A 15,605-nucleotide genomic window follows, 5' to 3' on the forward strand; every position below is an offset into this window, starting at 1 on the left:
TTTCCTTCACTGCACTCATCACCATCTGTTATATTTTGTTTGTTTCTTTGTCATCTGTGTAGTAGAATATAAGCATCATGAGGGCAGGGACTCTGGCTGTCTTAGGCATTCGTGTTTCAGTGACTTACTGTGCCCAGCACTTAACAGGCACACTAAATGATAAATAGCTAATGCATGAATAACTGAAACGTGTTTAGTGGGCTAGATGCCCACTTTCCACTTCTAATCTCTATTTCTCTTTTCCTTTGCTATTTTTCTCTCTGTGCCTGTTGTTTTTCTTTTAAGGAGCTACCAGTCAATCAGCCAGTATTTTGTATTTGTTCTTAACACATACAATACTTTCTTCTTAACTAGCACTCAAAACTTTGATCTCTATTTGCTATTTATTTTAGACCAGAAGACTAGATCTAAGAGCCAGGACTCCACTCAAAGGCAGGATGTTTCTAAAAAAATAAAATCACTAAATACATTTATGAAAAACTCTGAAAAGATTGTCCACTGGGTCCTGCACTTATCCCTGAAAAGCCTGAGCACAGAAAGAAGAAAAACCATTCAGGGAAACGTTGAAGAAATCTGCCCCCAAGGAGAAGGACTGAGGCAAAGATCTGCTCCTGCCAAGAAAACCAACAGTAAGGGGAGGAACTTTGAATGCAGCATGTGTGGGAATACCCCATATAACCACGTATTCGTCACCCACCATCAGAGGACCCACAGTGGAGGAAAGCCCCATGACTGTCAAGAATGCAGAAAAGCCTTTAGCTATAGGAGTCTTAAGAAAAACCTGATGTCAGCGGGTGGTTCATGCCTGTAATCCCAGCACTTTGGGAGGATCACTTGCGCCTATGAGTTTGAGACCAGCTTGAGCAACATAGTGAGACCTTGTCTCTATAACATTAATTAAAATCAAAAAAAGAAACACCTGATGTCACACACTGGGAGGAGCCCCTTTGAATGCAATGAAAACTTTCTACAACTGATTAACCCTTACTGGGCATCAGTGAACTCATACTGGAGAAAGTCCTTATGAATGCACAGAGTGTGGAGAATCCTTCAGCGGGAAAGGTATTGCGGCTGGCCACAGCAAACCCGCCCTGGAGAGTGGCCCTAGGAATGCAGGGGTAGGGCAGAGCTCTGTTGGACCATTCATCCCTCGTTCGACACAGGACAGTGCACACTGTAGAGACGCATTCCGAAGATAATGAGTGTGGGAAGGTTTTCTTTACGGCTCGTCCCTTAATCAGCAACAGAAAATTCATAGTGGAGACAAGCCCTATGAATGCACTGAATGTAGGAAAGCCTTCCTCCAGAAAAGATGGCTCATTCACCATCAGAGAGTGCACCCTGGAGAGAAGCTCCATGAGTGCAGCATGTGTGGGAAAGTTTTCAGTCGCAAGTCCTCTATCATCCAACATCAGTGATGTTTATGCCAAACAGGCTTTGGGATACCATGGAGGTGCTTCAGCCAGACAAGCAGTCCCCAGAGAGACTTAGCATGTTTTTGTTCAAGGTAATGACGATTTATGTTTGAGCACCTTCTATCAACTGCTTATCCTTATGCCTCTATTTGGTACCACAGTCTTAATAAATAGTCTCAATTAACCATCCCATACACTTCGTTGGGATATCTCAAATTTGAGATGATGCCTGGAGGATCCCCAAATTGGTCAGAAGCTCTCCAATCAATATGCTTTGCAGGTGTTTGAAGGAGACCCTAAGATAGGCAACACACATTTATTTATTTATCGCAAGGCTGAATGCGCAGGAGAACAAGAACTCCTTCATATCTGTGCATTGCTGTGTTCCCAGTGTGGTGCCTGGCACTGATCACGTATTTTCTGTCTTTTTTTTTTTTTTTTTTTGAGTTGAAGTCTTGCTCTGTCGCCCAGGCTGGAGTGCAATGGCGCGATCTCAACTCACTGCAACCTCCCCCCTCCCGGGTTCAAGTGATTCTCCCTGTCTCAGCCTCCTGAGTAGCTAGGACTACAGGCGCCCGCCATCATGTCTGGTTAACTATTGTATTTTTACTAGAGATGAGGTTTCACCATATTGGCCAGGCTGGTCTCGAACTCCCGACCTCATGATCCACCTGCCTCAGCCTCCCAAAGTGCTGGGATTATAGGCGTGAACCACCGTGCCCAGCCTCATCATGCATTTTCTAAACGAATGAATACCTGAGAACTTGGGCCAAAAATCAAACGCACTTATACAACTAGAAACTTTAGTAAGAAAATAAACATCAAAGAAAATGTGGAACTTCTACACAATGGAGTAGTATTCAGCCATAAAAAACAATGAGATCCTGTCATTTGCAACAACATGGATAGAACTGGAGGTTATTATGCTAAGTGAAATAAGTCAGGCACAGAAAGACAAACATCACCTGCTCTCACTTATTTGTGGGATCTAAAAAACAATTGAACTCATGGACATAGAGAGTAGAAGGAGGGTTACCAAAGGCTGGGAAGAGTAGTAGGGGGTGGGCGGGAGGTGGGGATGGTTAATGGGTACAAAAAAAATAAAAGAATGGGCCGGGCGCAGTGGCTCACGCCTGTAATCCCAGCACTTTGGGAGGCTGAGGCGGGCGGATCACGAGGTCAGGAGATCAAGACCATCCTGGCTAACATGGTGAAACCCTGTCTCTACTAAAAATACAAAAAAAAAAAAAAAAAAAAAAAAAATTAGCCAGGCATGGTGGCACGTGCCTATAGTCCCAGCTACTCTGGAGGCTGAGGCAGGAGAATCACTTGAACCCAGGAGGTGGAGGTTGCAGCGAGTCAAGATCAATGCCACTGCACTCCAGCCTGGGTGACAGAGTGAGACTCCATCTCAAAAAAAAAAAAAAAAAAAGAATGAATAAGACCTACTATTTGATAGCACAACAGGATGGCTGTAGTCAATAATAATTTAACTGTAGATTTTAAAATAACTAAAATAGTATAACTAGATTGTTTGTGACACAAAGGATAAATGCTTGAGGGGACAGGTACCTCATTTTCCATGACGCGATTGTTACACATTGCAATGCCATATCAAAGCATCTTTTGTACTCTATATACACCTACTATGTTTCCACGACAATTAAAAATAATTTTTTTTGAGATGGAGTCTCACTCTGTCACCCAGGCTGGAGTGCAATGGCGCGATCTCAGCTCACTGCAACCTCCGCCTCTCGGGTCCAAGCGATTCTCCTGTCTCAGCCTTCCAAGTAGCTGGGATTACAGGTGCCCGCCACCATGACCGGTTAATTTTTGTATTCTTTTAGTAGAGATGGGGTTTCACCATATTGGTTAGGCTGGTCTTGAATTCCTGACCTCAGGCAATCCACCCACCTTGGCCTCCCAAAGTGCTGGGATTACAGGCGTGAGCCACCATGCCTCGCCAAAAATAAATTTTTTTTAAAAAAAGATAAGAAACACTGGCCGGGCGTGGTAGCTCTCGCCTGTAATCCTAGCACTTTGGGAGGCCGAGGCGGGCGGATCATGAGGTCAGGAGATCGAGACCATCCTGGCTAACACGGTGAAACCCCATCTCTACTAAAAATACAAAAAATTAGCCAGGTGTGGTAGCGGGTGCCTGTAGTCCCAGCTACTCAGGAGGCTGAGGCGGGAGAATGGTGTAAACCCAGGAGGTGGAGCTTGCAGTGAGCCGAGATCGAGCCACTGCATTCCAGCCTGGGTGACAGAGCGAGACTCCATCTCAAAAAAATAATGATTAAAAAAAAAGATAAGAAACATCAACCTTCTATGTACTTAGGGCTGCCAATGCCTTCACTATAGCTGTGCTGTGAGCTCTTCATCTGCTCCTCTTGTCTCTTCCTGGAGCTCTGATTCTGGTTATGTGTTTCCCTTTACTTGTGGTCTTCTGGCCCTAGACCTGACCTCTGCATTCTGGAAGACAAACTCATCACCCAACTATCCTCGTTTCTACAGTGGTGGTGGTTGTTTCATCTTTGTTTAATTTTATTGATAACCAAGCTTCCTTAATCTGGCTCTGCCATTCCACAGCACCCTGGATATAGCCCCTTCCCTTTCTCTCTTCTTTTTTTTTTCTTGAGATGGAGTCTTGCTCTGTCACACAGGCTGGAGTGCAATGGCGCGATCTCAGCTCACCACAACCTCCACCTCCCAGGTTCAAGCAATTCTCCTGCCTCAGCCTCCCGAGTAGCTGGGACTACAGGCGCGTGCCACCACATCCAGCTAATTTTAGTAGAGGCGGGGTTTCACCATGTTGGCCAGGATGGTCTCTATCTCTTGACCTCATGATCCACCTGCCTTGGCCTCCCAAAGTGTTGGGATTATAGGCATGAGCCACCGTGCCTTTCCTTTCCCTTTCTCATCATATATTCACTTGTAGCTGTGGAAGGGAAACATGTTCATCCCAAAAAGTTCAGAGTCCTTTGCAGCATCCAGGCGCAGCTGTGGCAGCTGGGTGGGGTCCCAGGCTGAAGAGGTTAGCCACTGTGAAAATGGCTACAGGAAATGGGGCTGTGTCTAATCTCAAGGAACACCACAAAGCCAAAGTTAACTCCAGACACTGCTCGTCCACAAATGGTCATCCCTCAGTACCAAAGCAACAGACATGAGGATGTGACTGAAGGCCAGGCCTATGAGACATGGTGTCCTCCTTCTTGCCCTCAACATCAGTACCCAAGAAGCCAAAACACAGACTGTCCTGTCCACACCTACACAATAGAGACTTAGATCAGCTTCCTCACATCTATGGTTTTAAGAATTCTTGCTTAGGAGTAAAGCAGTAATTTCAGACAGCAGCTGAGAGAGCGTGAGCACCAGGATGAGGAGGAGGATAGGCTCTAGCTATCCAGGCATTAAAAAGCATAATTATTTTAATTTCTTGTACCATATTGGCACTCCTGTGGATGAAGGATAGAGAATTAGCATGGACCTCCCTTCTTTCATCCTGTAAATGAGCAGGAATGTGGAACTTCAGGCAGGATAAATGGAGTGATGGTGAACCCCAGTAGCAGAGGCCTCAAAAAATCAGTCCTCATAATGATCAAATATCTGGCCCCCGGTGTGGTACCCAGCCTGTTGAACATGCCAGAGGTGCCATATAAAGATGTGGATTCCTCTCCATCATACTTGCGTACAAAACCTGTGCAGAGTCTGCAGAAGATGCAAAAGACCATCTACTCTAAGATCGGAGGTTCAGTGTTTCGAGCCACTTTATAGATGCTCATGATAAAGTAGGTTGCAAGAGCTGAAGTGTTGACAATGAGCATTGAGTAACGCTTACTGCGGCAGAAGCTGTTCATTGTCTAGCCAGAAGTCATTCTTCACCTCCTTAATGATAGGAACTCTGGTTCTATTCTGAGCAGCAGAGCACCCAACTATATTTCTTGGCTTCTTTTGCAGCTAGGTATAGCTAATCAGGCCAATGAAATATTGATATATCAAATATCAGGTGAATGTTACGCTGATAAAATTCAAATTTTTTGGATAGGACTTCTGGAAGGGTACTTAAAAAAAAGAGTGACAGCTAGGACACTCCCTTTTGGCCTTGCCTTTTCCTTCTTTCTACCTGGAATGTGGATTTAATGGCTGGAACCCCAACAGCCACCTTGTGACTTTGAGGACATAAGCCATGCCTTAAGGATGGCAGAGGAGAAAAACAAGATGCCTGATTCCCCGATAATCTTACGGAGGCTTCATATCAGCCCTGGATTGCCTACTTCTGGACTTGAATGTGGGAGAATAAAACCTGATGTAATTAACCATTGTACTTACAGCCAGAGAAAGTTCCTGTTAAACTTTCCAAACAATACATAGATTCCACAGAAAAAGAGCTAACTCTTCCATCCTCATATTGGGACCAGAAGGGAGGTGAGCTGTACCTCACTGTGCGGCTGGCCTGACCTCAGAAGCTTTATGGTTAGCTCCGGAGCACTGACACCTCTAGGATTGTAGCTCATAAGGGCAGAATAATAGTCACAGAGGAGGTGTGGACCTTCCCTGTCCCCATAGCCCAGCATCATTCTTTGCAAATCCCTCATAAGTATCTGATAGTTCAATCCCAGCATCTTTCAGACATCCTTTGGCTGGTTCTCTTCAGGCCAACTTCTCTGCCACTCTTACTAAAAATATATCCATTCATTCATATAAAACTATCTTTTCAAAGTACACACAGAATGAATTATAAACAAAATATACAACCACACTATTCACAGTTGGCTAACTGGTTGCCAAGAGTCACTTCAATATGGAGTTCTTGACTATTATTACACCTGGCTGTGGAGACGCCTCATGACCCTCCAGGTCTACTACTTATCTCATTTTGTTGTTTGGAGGTAGTGAAAGGGACATCCCAAGCATACTCTTGGTGCAAGAGAATGACATGATATAGGCTGGAAGGTGTTTCTCATCTAAAGGTCTACTTGCTTTCCTCACAACATGGGTGGCCATTCCTGCTATTTCTTTCCTAATAACCCCCAACAGCTACCCTGCTAGGAAATGGGAGTTTTCTGTAACTCCCTTGAAAAGGCATATCAGTAAGTCTATCTGACGGAAGCATGGATGGAAATAAGATCTCCTCTATTTGTTACGACTTTATGAGTTTCAAAGAATCCATAATACTCCTTTAGCTATTGTGGGGGAACAAGCCAAGCAGATATCAGCAAACCAAAGACAAGCTAAAACCAACCCTGAATGTCCTGTGTCTGGGCAAAGTGGGTGTGGACCACTGTATCACTTGGCTTGACAGAAACTGCCCAGATAGACCTACATGTCCCAGATACCTTTGCATTCTTCAGTCTTCATGGTTGCTCCTTTCAAATACCAGATAAAATACCAGATCAGCATTTATCAGGTTCCAGACGTCCATCTGGTTATTGCTTGTGATGTCAGCAGCTGTCTTGGCCTCATTCTGTGGCTCTTTTCTGGACTGCTGTTTGCAACAGCTCCTCTACCATCAGCGCAACTTCATCAGTCAGAGATGGCCAGAAATTTCACAAGTAAATTCCTGCTATACTAGAGTTCTTTAAGGATCTGGCCACGACACTAAGGCTCCTTGAGCAACTCTAAGACAGTAAGGGATTTGCTTCCTTGAAGTTCCTGGTGGTAGGATCAGAGCCCCTCTGTCATTCTTCCCCAGGGGCTTGTCTCCAGGTTCCTCCTTCCTTGATCCAGGCCTGTGCCTCTGCCTTCATCACTTGATCCTAGCCACTGCTCCTGCTCCACTATGAGTCACTGGTCCTCGCCCACAGTTGTCCCTTGCAACAATGCTGCCATTAGAGGGACCAGGGGTCATAGGCAGCCATGCTCACAGTCTTAGCCCAAATTCCCTAGGAAATAGAGCTTGAGGCAAGGATTAAGAGCTGGTGCTTTATGAGGTGCAAACCTAGGGCAACATGAGTGAGGAAAAGGAAGTGAAGCAGGAAAGGATGGGAAGAAATGCAAGACGATCTGTTTGCCTGTCAAATTCTACTTCACCAGCTGGGAAAGAGAGATTATTCAGCATGTGCATCTACTTGGCTCTGTAAGAAGTCCACATTCCAGTGTACATGGAGCAACCATGCCTCGAAGCAATAATGGGTAAAGGCAAGCCAAAGGAATTAATCTCATCAGCTTCCTCCATCTCTCAGATGCCCCCGCCCTTCAGATGGCATCACCCAGCCACTCCTAGGGAAGCCAGCCCCCACGACCCACTGTATGGCCCTTCAATAAGGCTGGAAGTGGTGTGAGGGGTTCGAAACCTGAGTGTGCAGCTCTTTAGCCTTCGGCTGGCAGGAGGAGAGCCTGGCACTCCCAGGAAGATAACTGTCCAGCCGCAGGTGGTGCAAATGGAAGAGCGGAGTGGGTTCACAGGCCCTGGCAGCCGAGGTGGAGCAAATGGCCGAGGGTCTGTGCAGAGGCCTAAGGGATGTGACGAGGCACAAGACACATGCCCGATCAACTCCCTCTGCTGCTTCACTCCAAGACTGACTTCCTGCCTCAGGTCTGCCTGCCTCTCACACTATCTGAGGCCTTTGGCACCTCTCTCTGTTATGTTGAATCTCATGTACCCCAAATCTTCACCCGTTTGCCACCCAAATCCTTCCTTCACATTTTTGGCTTTGCCCTCTTCCATGATGATGAACAGATTCCGTATTCATTTCTCTTAACGTCAGCTTTCACATCAAAGTAAATGGTCTTTTATGGCACTACTGCTGCTTAAGAAAGGCAAGGATGCTTTCCTGACAGGATGTCAGACCTATTAGAAGGAAATAGATGTTCTCATAAGTTTTGAAGAACTCAGGGTTAATCTACCTGTAAGAGACAATGAGGACTCATGGGTTTTTATTACAAGGTGTTCCAATTCCACCCTACTGCTGTGTGACACCAATTTATGTGCTGCAGTGGGAGAGGGGTGCCACTGCTGTTCAAGGCCACATTATTCTAAAGTAGTGCCCATGTCCGTGTGTGAAGAAAGTCCAAATTTTCCAGAAGCACACAAATTAAAGCCAAGAAAAGCAATGAGAACCATATTAGTTTCAGGTACTTTTACCTTCTCTGCATCATACAGAGAAGAGTATACTCTCCTTCAGTTACTGATCATGTAAGTACCAGTAAATACTCTGGGGATATTCCTTCCCCGTGGAGCCTGATCCCTGGTGCATGCACACTGGGGGACACTCAAGAAATAAAATTAATAATTATAATACTAGAAAGAGATAGGTGCTATGGAAAAGAAATAAAGTAATGAAGGACAAAAAGGCTTCACAGAGACAGTGAACAGAGGCTTGGCGCTGGTGAGAGAACAAGCCTGGTGGCCATCTGGGGGAAGGATTATGCAGGCTGAGGAAGAGGCAGAGGGCTCCAGAGTGGAAGCTTCACCTGATTGAAGAAGGACAAGAAGGTCAGCGTGGCTGCAACAAAGCAAGCAAGGGGAAAGTGGTAGAAGAGATCAGAGAGCTAGTGGGGGTGGGTGGTGCAGGTTATGAAGGGGCTGTGGGCCATCGTAAAGACTTTTGGCTTTTATTCTGAGACGAGGGATCCACTATGTTGAGAATAGAAGGTGCAGGACAAGAGTAGAAGGGGTGGGACTAGTTAGCAGGCATTTGCAGTGATCCACCCAAAAGATGATGATTTGAACCAGGGGGCTGGTGGTGGTGAAATGTCATTGGATTCTGTATGTATTTTGAGAGTAGAGCCGGCCAGGCACGGTGGCTCACGCCTAAAATCCTAGCACTTTGGGAGGCCGAGATGGGTGGATCACGAGGTCAGGAGATCAAGACCATCCTGGCTAACTTGGTGAAACCCCATCTCTACTGAAAATACAAAAAATTAGCTGGGCGTGGTGATATGCGCCTGTAGTCCCAGCTACTTGGGAGGCTGAGGCAGGAGAATCTCTTAAACCCAGGAGGCGGAGGTTGCAGTGAGCCGAGATCACACCATTGCACTCCTGCCTGAGCAACAGAGCGAGACTCCGTTTCAAAAAAAAAAGAGAGTAGAGCCAATGGAACTGGATGTGTGGCATGAGATAAAGAAAATGATGACTCCAAGGTATCTGAACTGAGCAACCAAAGGATCAAGTTGCCATTTACTGAGGTGGGGAAACTGCAGAGGGAAGAGGCTTGGCAGTGGAGGAGGGGGAACAGCAGAGGTTCACTTTCGAACATGCTACATTAAAGATGTTTATGAAACATCAGGTCAAGAGGTGGAGGAGACAGCTCAAGGTCAGGGGAAAAGCCCAGGCTGGAGATATAAATTGGGAGCTGACCACATTTGGGTGGTATTTAGAGCATGTGGGTGGAACAAGATCATCTAAGAGTAGGCACTGCTATCCTAGTGTTGACAGAAGAAGAGAGGCCCAAGGCCTGAGCTCTGGGGCATTTCAACATTTGGTTGATTCTCAGATGAGCAGCTTCAGCATTATCTGGGAAGTTGGTGGAAACACAAACTCTCAGGAACCACCTCGGACCACCCAAATGGGGGTGGAGTTCAGCACTGTGTTTTAACAAGACTTTCAGATGATTCTGATTACCATATAATTGTCTGCCACAAAATAGCATTTCGGTCAATAGCAGACCACATATATGATGGTGGTTCCAAACAATTACAATGAAGCTGAAAAATTCCTATTGCCTAGTAATGTTGTAGTCATTAGGGCAATACATTACTCGTGCTTGTGGCGATGCTGGTGTAAACAGGCCTACTGCGCTGTCAGTTGTATAAAAGTACAGCAATACAATTATGTATAGTACATAATACTTGCTAATGATAATAAACAACTATGTTACTGGTTTATGTACTTATTATACTATACCTTTTATCGTTATTTTAGAGTATACTCAATATACTCCTACTTATAAGAAAAAAAGTTAACTGTAAAACAGCCTCAGAGAGGTCCTTTGGGAGATATCCCGGAAGCAGGCATTGCTATCCTAGGAGATGACAGCTCCACGCCTGTTAGTGCCCTTGAAGACCTCTCACTGGGACAAGATGTGAAGGTGGAAGACAGTAATATTGATGACCCTGACCTTGCATAGGCCTAGGCTAATGTGTTTGCGTCTTAGTTCTTAGTTTTCTTTTCTTTTCTTTTTTTTTTTCAGACGGAGTCTTGCTCTGTTGCCCAGGCTGGAGTGCAGTGGCGCGATCTCAGCTCACTGCAACCTCCATCTCCTGAGTTCAAGAGATTCTCCTGTCTCACAGTCTCCGCAGTAAACTGGGATTACAGGCAAGCACCACCACGCGTAGCTAATTTTTGTATTTTTAGTAGAGACATGGGGTTTCGCCATGTTGGCCAGGCTGGTCATGAACTCCTGACAGGTGGTCTGCCCACCACCGCGCCTGGCCAGAAAAGGTAACTTGTTGAAGGACGATTCTTTTTATAAATTTAATGTAGCCTAAGTGTGCAATAGTTATAAAATCTACAGTAGTGTAATGTCATAGGCCTTCACATTCACTCACCATTCACTGACACACCCAGAGCTGAAACCGACCCAATAGTCCCACAGACAAGTTTTTTTTTTGATAAACATAGAATGTGTCCCTTCTAGTCTTTTGTTGTTGTTGTTTTGTTTTGTTTTTTGAGACGCAGTCTCGCTCTGTCACCCAGGCTGGAGTGCAGTGGTGTGATCTCGGCTCACTGCAAGCTCTGCCTCCCGGGTTCATGCCATTCTCCTGCCTCAGCCTCCCGAGTAGCTGGGACTACAGGCACCCCCTACCAAGCCCGGCTAATTTTTTTTTTTTTTTTTTTAGTAGAGATGGGGTTTCACCATGTTGGCCAGGATGGTCTTGATCTCCTGACCTTGTGATCCGCCCGCCTCAGCCTCCCAACATGCTGGGATTACAGGCATGAGCCACCACGCCTGGCCTTCCCTTCTAGTCTTAAAGCTTGAAACTTAAATTTATCTGAGTTCTTTCCACAGGAAAGAACCCCAGGCCTCTCAAAAATATCAAAGAATGGGCTGGGCACAGTGGCTCATGCCTGTAATTCCTCCCTGCACTTTGGGAGGCCGAGGTGGGTGGATCACCTGAGGTCACGAGTTCGAGACCAGCCTGGCCAACATGATGAAACCCCGTCTCTACTAAAAATACAAAAAATTAGCTGGGTGTGGTGGCGGGCACCTATAATCCCAGCTACTCAGGAGGCTGAGGCAGGAGAATTGCTTGAACCTGGGAGGCAGAGATTGCAGTGAGCCAAGATCGCGCCACTGCACTCCAGCCTGGGCAACAAGAGCTAAACTTCATTCTCCAAAAAAAAAAAAAAAAGTATCAAAGAACAGAAACTCACCAGATCACCACATCCAGACAGTGAGACACCAGGCCTCTCATGCATCATGATTGCTAACCTACCCCTCCTGAATTCCTATTTTCCCACACATTGTTACATTTCTTCCCTGCTATATAAACACCTCACTTTAGTGGGTCAGGGAGATGGATTTGATACTGATCTCCCATCTTCACAGCTGCAGCACCCAATAATCATCTCAGTCATTGGCTTCCTGTGTGGTGAGATTATGGTCTCAGTCATCGGCTTCTTGTGCTGTGAGTGGCAGGACCTAGACCTACAAGAAAAGAGTTAACTGTAAAACAGCCTCAGAGAGATCTTTCGGGTGGAAACCTGGAAGCAGGCATTGCTATCCTAGGAGATGAAAGTGTTTTGGTAACAGAGTAACTTCCAGTCTTGCAAGCTCCAATCATGGTAAGTGCCCTATACAGGGGTACCATATCTTTTATATTTTGTTGTATCCTTTCTATATTATGTTTAGATACACAAATAACATTGTGTTACAATGACCTACAGTATTCACCACATAACCTGCTGTACATGTTTACAGCTTTGGAGCAATAGGCTATACAATATAGCCTGGGTGTGCAGTAGGTGGTACAGTCTAGGTTTTCATAAATACATTCTATGACGTTCACACAAGAACAAAATCACCTAAGAATGCATTTCTCCGAGGGTATCCTGGTTGTTAAGTGATGCATGACTGTTGTTTGGAAAACACTGGCTTAGAGGTGAGTAGAAGAGGAAATACCTAATGAGATTAAGAAAGAGTGACCAGTAAGGAAGAAGAAAACCAGGGAGTATTTCCAGGACCAGGGAGTAGCCAAGTGTTATCACCTGCTGTTAATAAAGTGAGATGAGGACTGACAATTGATGTGGTAACAAAGAAGGGATATCTGTGATGGGGACGGTTAGCAACAAGAAGAAAGGGGTACTCCAGACACATTGAAACCAGCCAATAGTCCCATAGACTTTATTTTGGATAAACATAGAAAGTGACTCTTTGGTGGTTTTTGTTGTTGTTGTTGTTTGTTTTTTGTTTTTTTGAGACGGAGTCTTGCTCTGTTGCCCAGGTTGGAGTGCACTGGCACGATCTCTGCTCACTGCAACCTCCCCCTCATGGGTTCAAGCGATTCTCCTGCCTCAGCCTCCCGAGTAGCTGGGATTACAGGCGTGCACCACCACGCCCGGCTAATTTTTCTATTTTTAGTAGAGATGAGGTTTCACCATGTTGGCCAGGCTGGTCTCAAACTCCTGACCTCAAGTGATCCACCCACCTCGGCCTCCCAAAGTGCTAGGTATGATAATAGGCATGATCCACCACGCCCGGCAGACTCTCTGGTCTTAAAACTTGAAGCTTGGGGGGAGGGGGGAGGGATAGCATTGGGAGATATACCTAATGCTAGATGACGAGTTGGTGGGTGCAGCGCACCAGCATGGCACATGTATACATATGTAACTTACCTGCACATTGTGCACATGTACCATAAAACCTAAAGTATAATAATAACAATAATAAAAGAAAAAAAACAAAAAAAAAAACTTGAAGCTTATACTTGTTTTATCATAGTTCCTTCCTCAGGAAAGACCCTCAAGCCTCTCAAAACAGTATCAAAAGATGATTCTGAGAGAGCATTTGATGAAAAAAAAAAGTATCAAAGAACTGAAACACCAGATGATGGCATCCAGACAAGGATACACCAGACCCCTCATTCATCATGATTGCTTCCTTATTCCTCCCTAGTTCCTGTTTTCCCCCACACAGTTACATTTCTTCCCTGCTATATAGACCCCTGGTTTTAGTAGGTCAGGGAGATGGATTTACAGCTGGTCTCCCATCTCCTTGGTTGTAGCACTTGATTAAAGCCTTCTTCCTTGGCAATACTCCTCTCAGTGATTGGCTTTTTTGTGCAGCAAGCTGCAGGGCCTAGACCTTATCCCTGGGGTTTCTGTAGCAACATCAGCGAGTGGTGTCTTTCATATGAAGCATCTTCTGAAGGAAACTGCCCAACCCATATCTCCTGCGGAAGGAAGGGTGGGGAGACTCCCTTTGGCTGTCATTTGAGCTGGCAGGGTTGTGTCTCTACCACATGTCCTTTATCCCCACCCTAGCTTCCTGGACCAAATGCAGCCAATCTATGGACCAGTTAGAGGTAAGTGTGGTTATCTGTGCAGAAGAAACCCAAAATAATACTGGCTTATACAAAATAGAAGTTTGCATCTCTCTCATGCTACAGCCCAAGCTCTGTTCCAACAAATTACCCGGGGCTCCGTTCCTTCTATCTTGTTGGTTTACCATCCCTAGGGTGTTAACCTAGTTCACATGGCCCATGATGATTTACTACGTTCCAGTCAGCAAGGGACTGGGGGTGCTGGGGAGGGCAAAGGGCAGGAATAATGAGAAGCTTTGGAAAGCCTTGAGCCTATCTAAAAATTGGAGATTCTGCTGGAGAAAGGTCAATTGGACATTGTGGCTTGTATCCAAACAAGGACATAGCTAATTAAATTTTCTCTTGGGAATCTGAACTGGACAGAAACCTGGCACTTTGGTAAGTGAAAACACGCACTAGCCTGAAGACCCGCCCACCCCTAGAGCTCCTGGGGAGTCTGCAATGTTGTACCCAGGCGAGTTGGAGAAAAACGCCACACTTTGAGAGGAATTAAGAGTCCTTTATTAAGCCAGCGGCCAAACAGACGGCTAATGCTCAAAATTCTCTTGGCCCCTAGGAAGGGGGTTGATTAACTTTTATACCTAGGTTTAGGAAGGGGAGGGGAACTCAAATGCAATAATTCTACAGAAGTAAAAACATGCAAGAATCAAAAAACAAATGGTTGCAAAGAGATAAACAATTTAAAAGACAAATGGTTGCAAGAAGAGCAATGGTACCAGGTGCAAGACTTTAACTCTTTCATTATAATTAGATATACGGGGTATGCCGGACCCGAACTCAAGGCTTTATGTTGTTATCTCTTTGAGAAAAATCCTGTGAACTTCATACATTGTTGGTGCTAGTACCTTATCAGTTAATTGGGCTCCTTTGAAATGCTGAGGACCTGCTTACACAGGTCAACTCCTTGCGGAAGGGGGTTGGGTAAAGAGCCCTTAGTGTCTTTTAAATTAAGGGGTCAATTGGAGTTTGTCCGGCTTTCCCAGCTAAAGAGAGTCTTATTTACATGAGAAGCAAGGCTAGGTGATTAAAGAGACAAGCAGGATAAAATTCAAAGTTAACGAGTTAGGGTAAAAACAAGGTGAGGCATTTCAGCAAGACCTCCAGTCTCCAGCCTCCTTGGGGCAGCATGACTAGTTTACTGGTTCTTCTTGGAGACCTGGCTGTTTTGGGGGTTGAGGTGATTTCGGGATTGAAAGTCCATTTTTCTTTATTCCGAGGTGCAATATGGAACAAACATCCCTGGTTACTTAAACTGAGATCACCTCAGTGCTGGTCACGAAGGGCCGATTCATGGAGGCGCAGCAGCGGGGACACCGCCGGGCGCCTCCCCTCCGATAGAGCACCGCAGCCCCGGAAGGATCCTGCGTGGGTCAGGGGCGCCGCCTTCCGCCGTCACAGTAGGGGAGATGCGAAAAGTCCCAGCCGGGCGGGGTTTGGCGCGGCCACCGACCGGAGTCCGCACCGAGGGAGGAGCGGCCCTTCCAGAGCCGCTGGCAGGGTTTAGCCAGCTGGTCAGCGCTCCTCCAGGTCGGTCAGGAGCGTGCGCCGGCAAGAAACGCAGCCCCGGGTGCAAGTGGCCGCAGGGTCTTCTGGGAAGCGGTGTTGCGAGTGAGGGCCACCAGCGGCGCCCCGCGGAGGATTCTGGGAGTGGTAGTTCGGCCACATGGTTGGCCAGCGCTAGGCGTCCTCGCCGGCTGTTAGATGCCT

The 15,605-nt window shown here is 46.0% G+C and overlaps 1 protein-coding gene across 1 annotated transcript in view; it reads left to right on the forward strand.

The window, feature by feature from the left end:
• The first annotated feature begins 472 nt into the window (after positions 1-472).
• Positions 473-15,605, forward strand: part of ZNF892 (zinc finger protein 892) — a 31,408-nt gene continuing 16,275 nt past the window's right edge. The window contains exons 1-6 of the mRNA XM_063649455.1: positions 473-786; positions 1,164-1,287; positions 5,747-5,840; positions 6,599-6,682; positions 6,767-6,967; positions 15,180-15,425. Of these exons, the coding sequence (XP_063505525.1) occupies positions 473-786; positions 1,164-1,287; positions 5,747-5,840; positions 6,599-6,682; positions 6,767-6,967; positions 15,180-15,425 (1,063 nt within the window). The remainder of the gene's footprint in view (positions 787-1,163; positions 1,288-5,746; positions 5,841-6,598; positions 6,683-6,766; positions 6,968-15,179; positions 15,426-15,605) is intronic.

Source organism: Pongo pygmaeus, chromosome 12 (assembly GCF_028885625.2).
Source record: "Pongo pygmaeus isolate AG05252 chromosome 12, NHGRI_mPonPyg2-v2.0_pri, whole genome shotgun sequence".
Taxonomy (NCBI): Eukaryota; Metazoa; Chordata; class Mammalia; order Primates; family Hominidae; genus Pongo; species Pongo pygmaeus.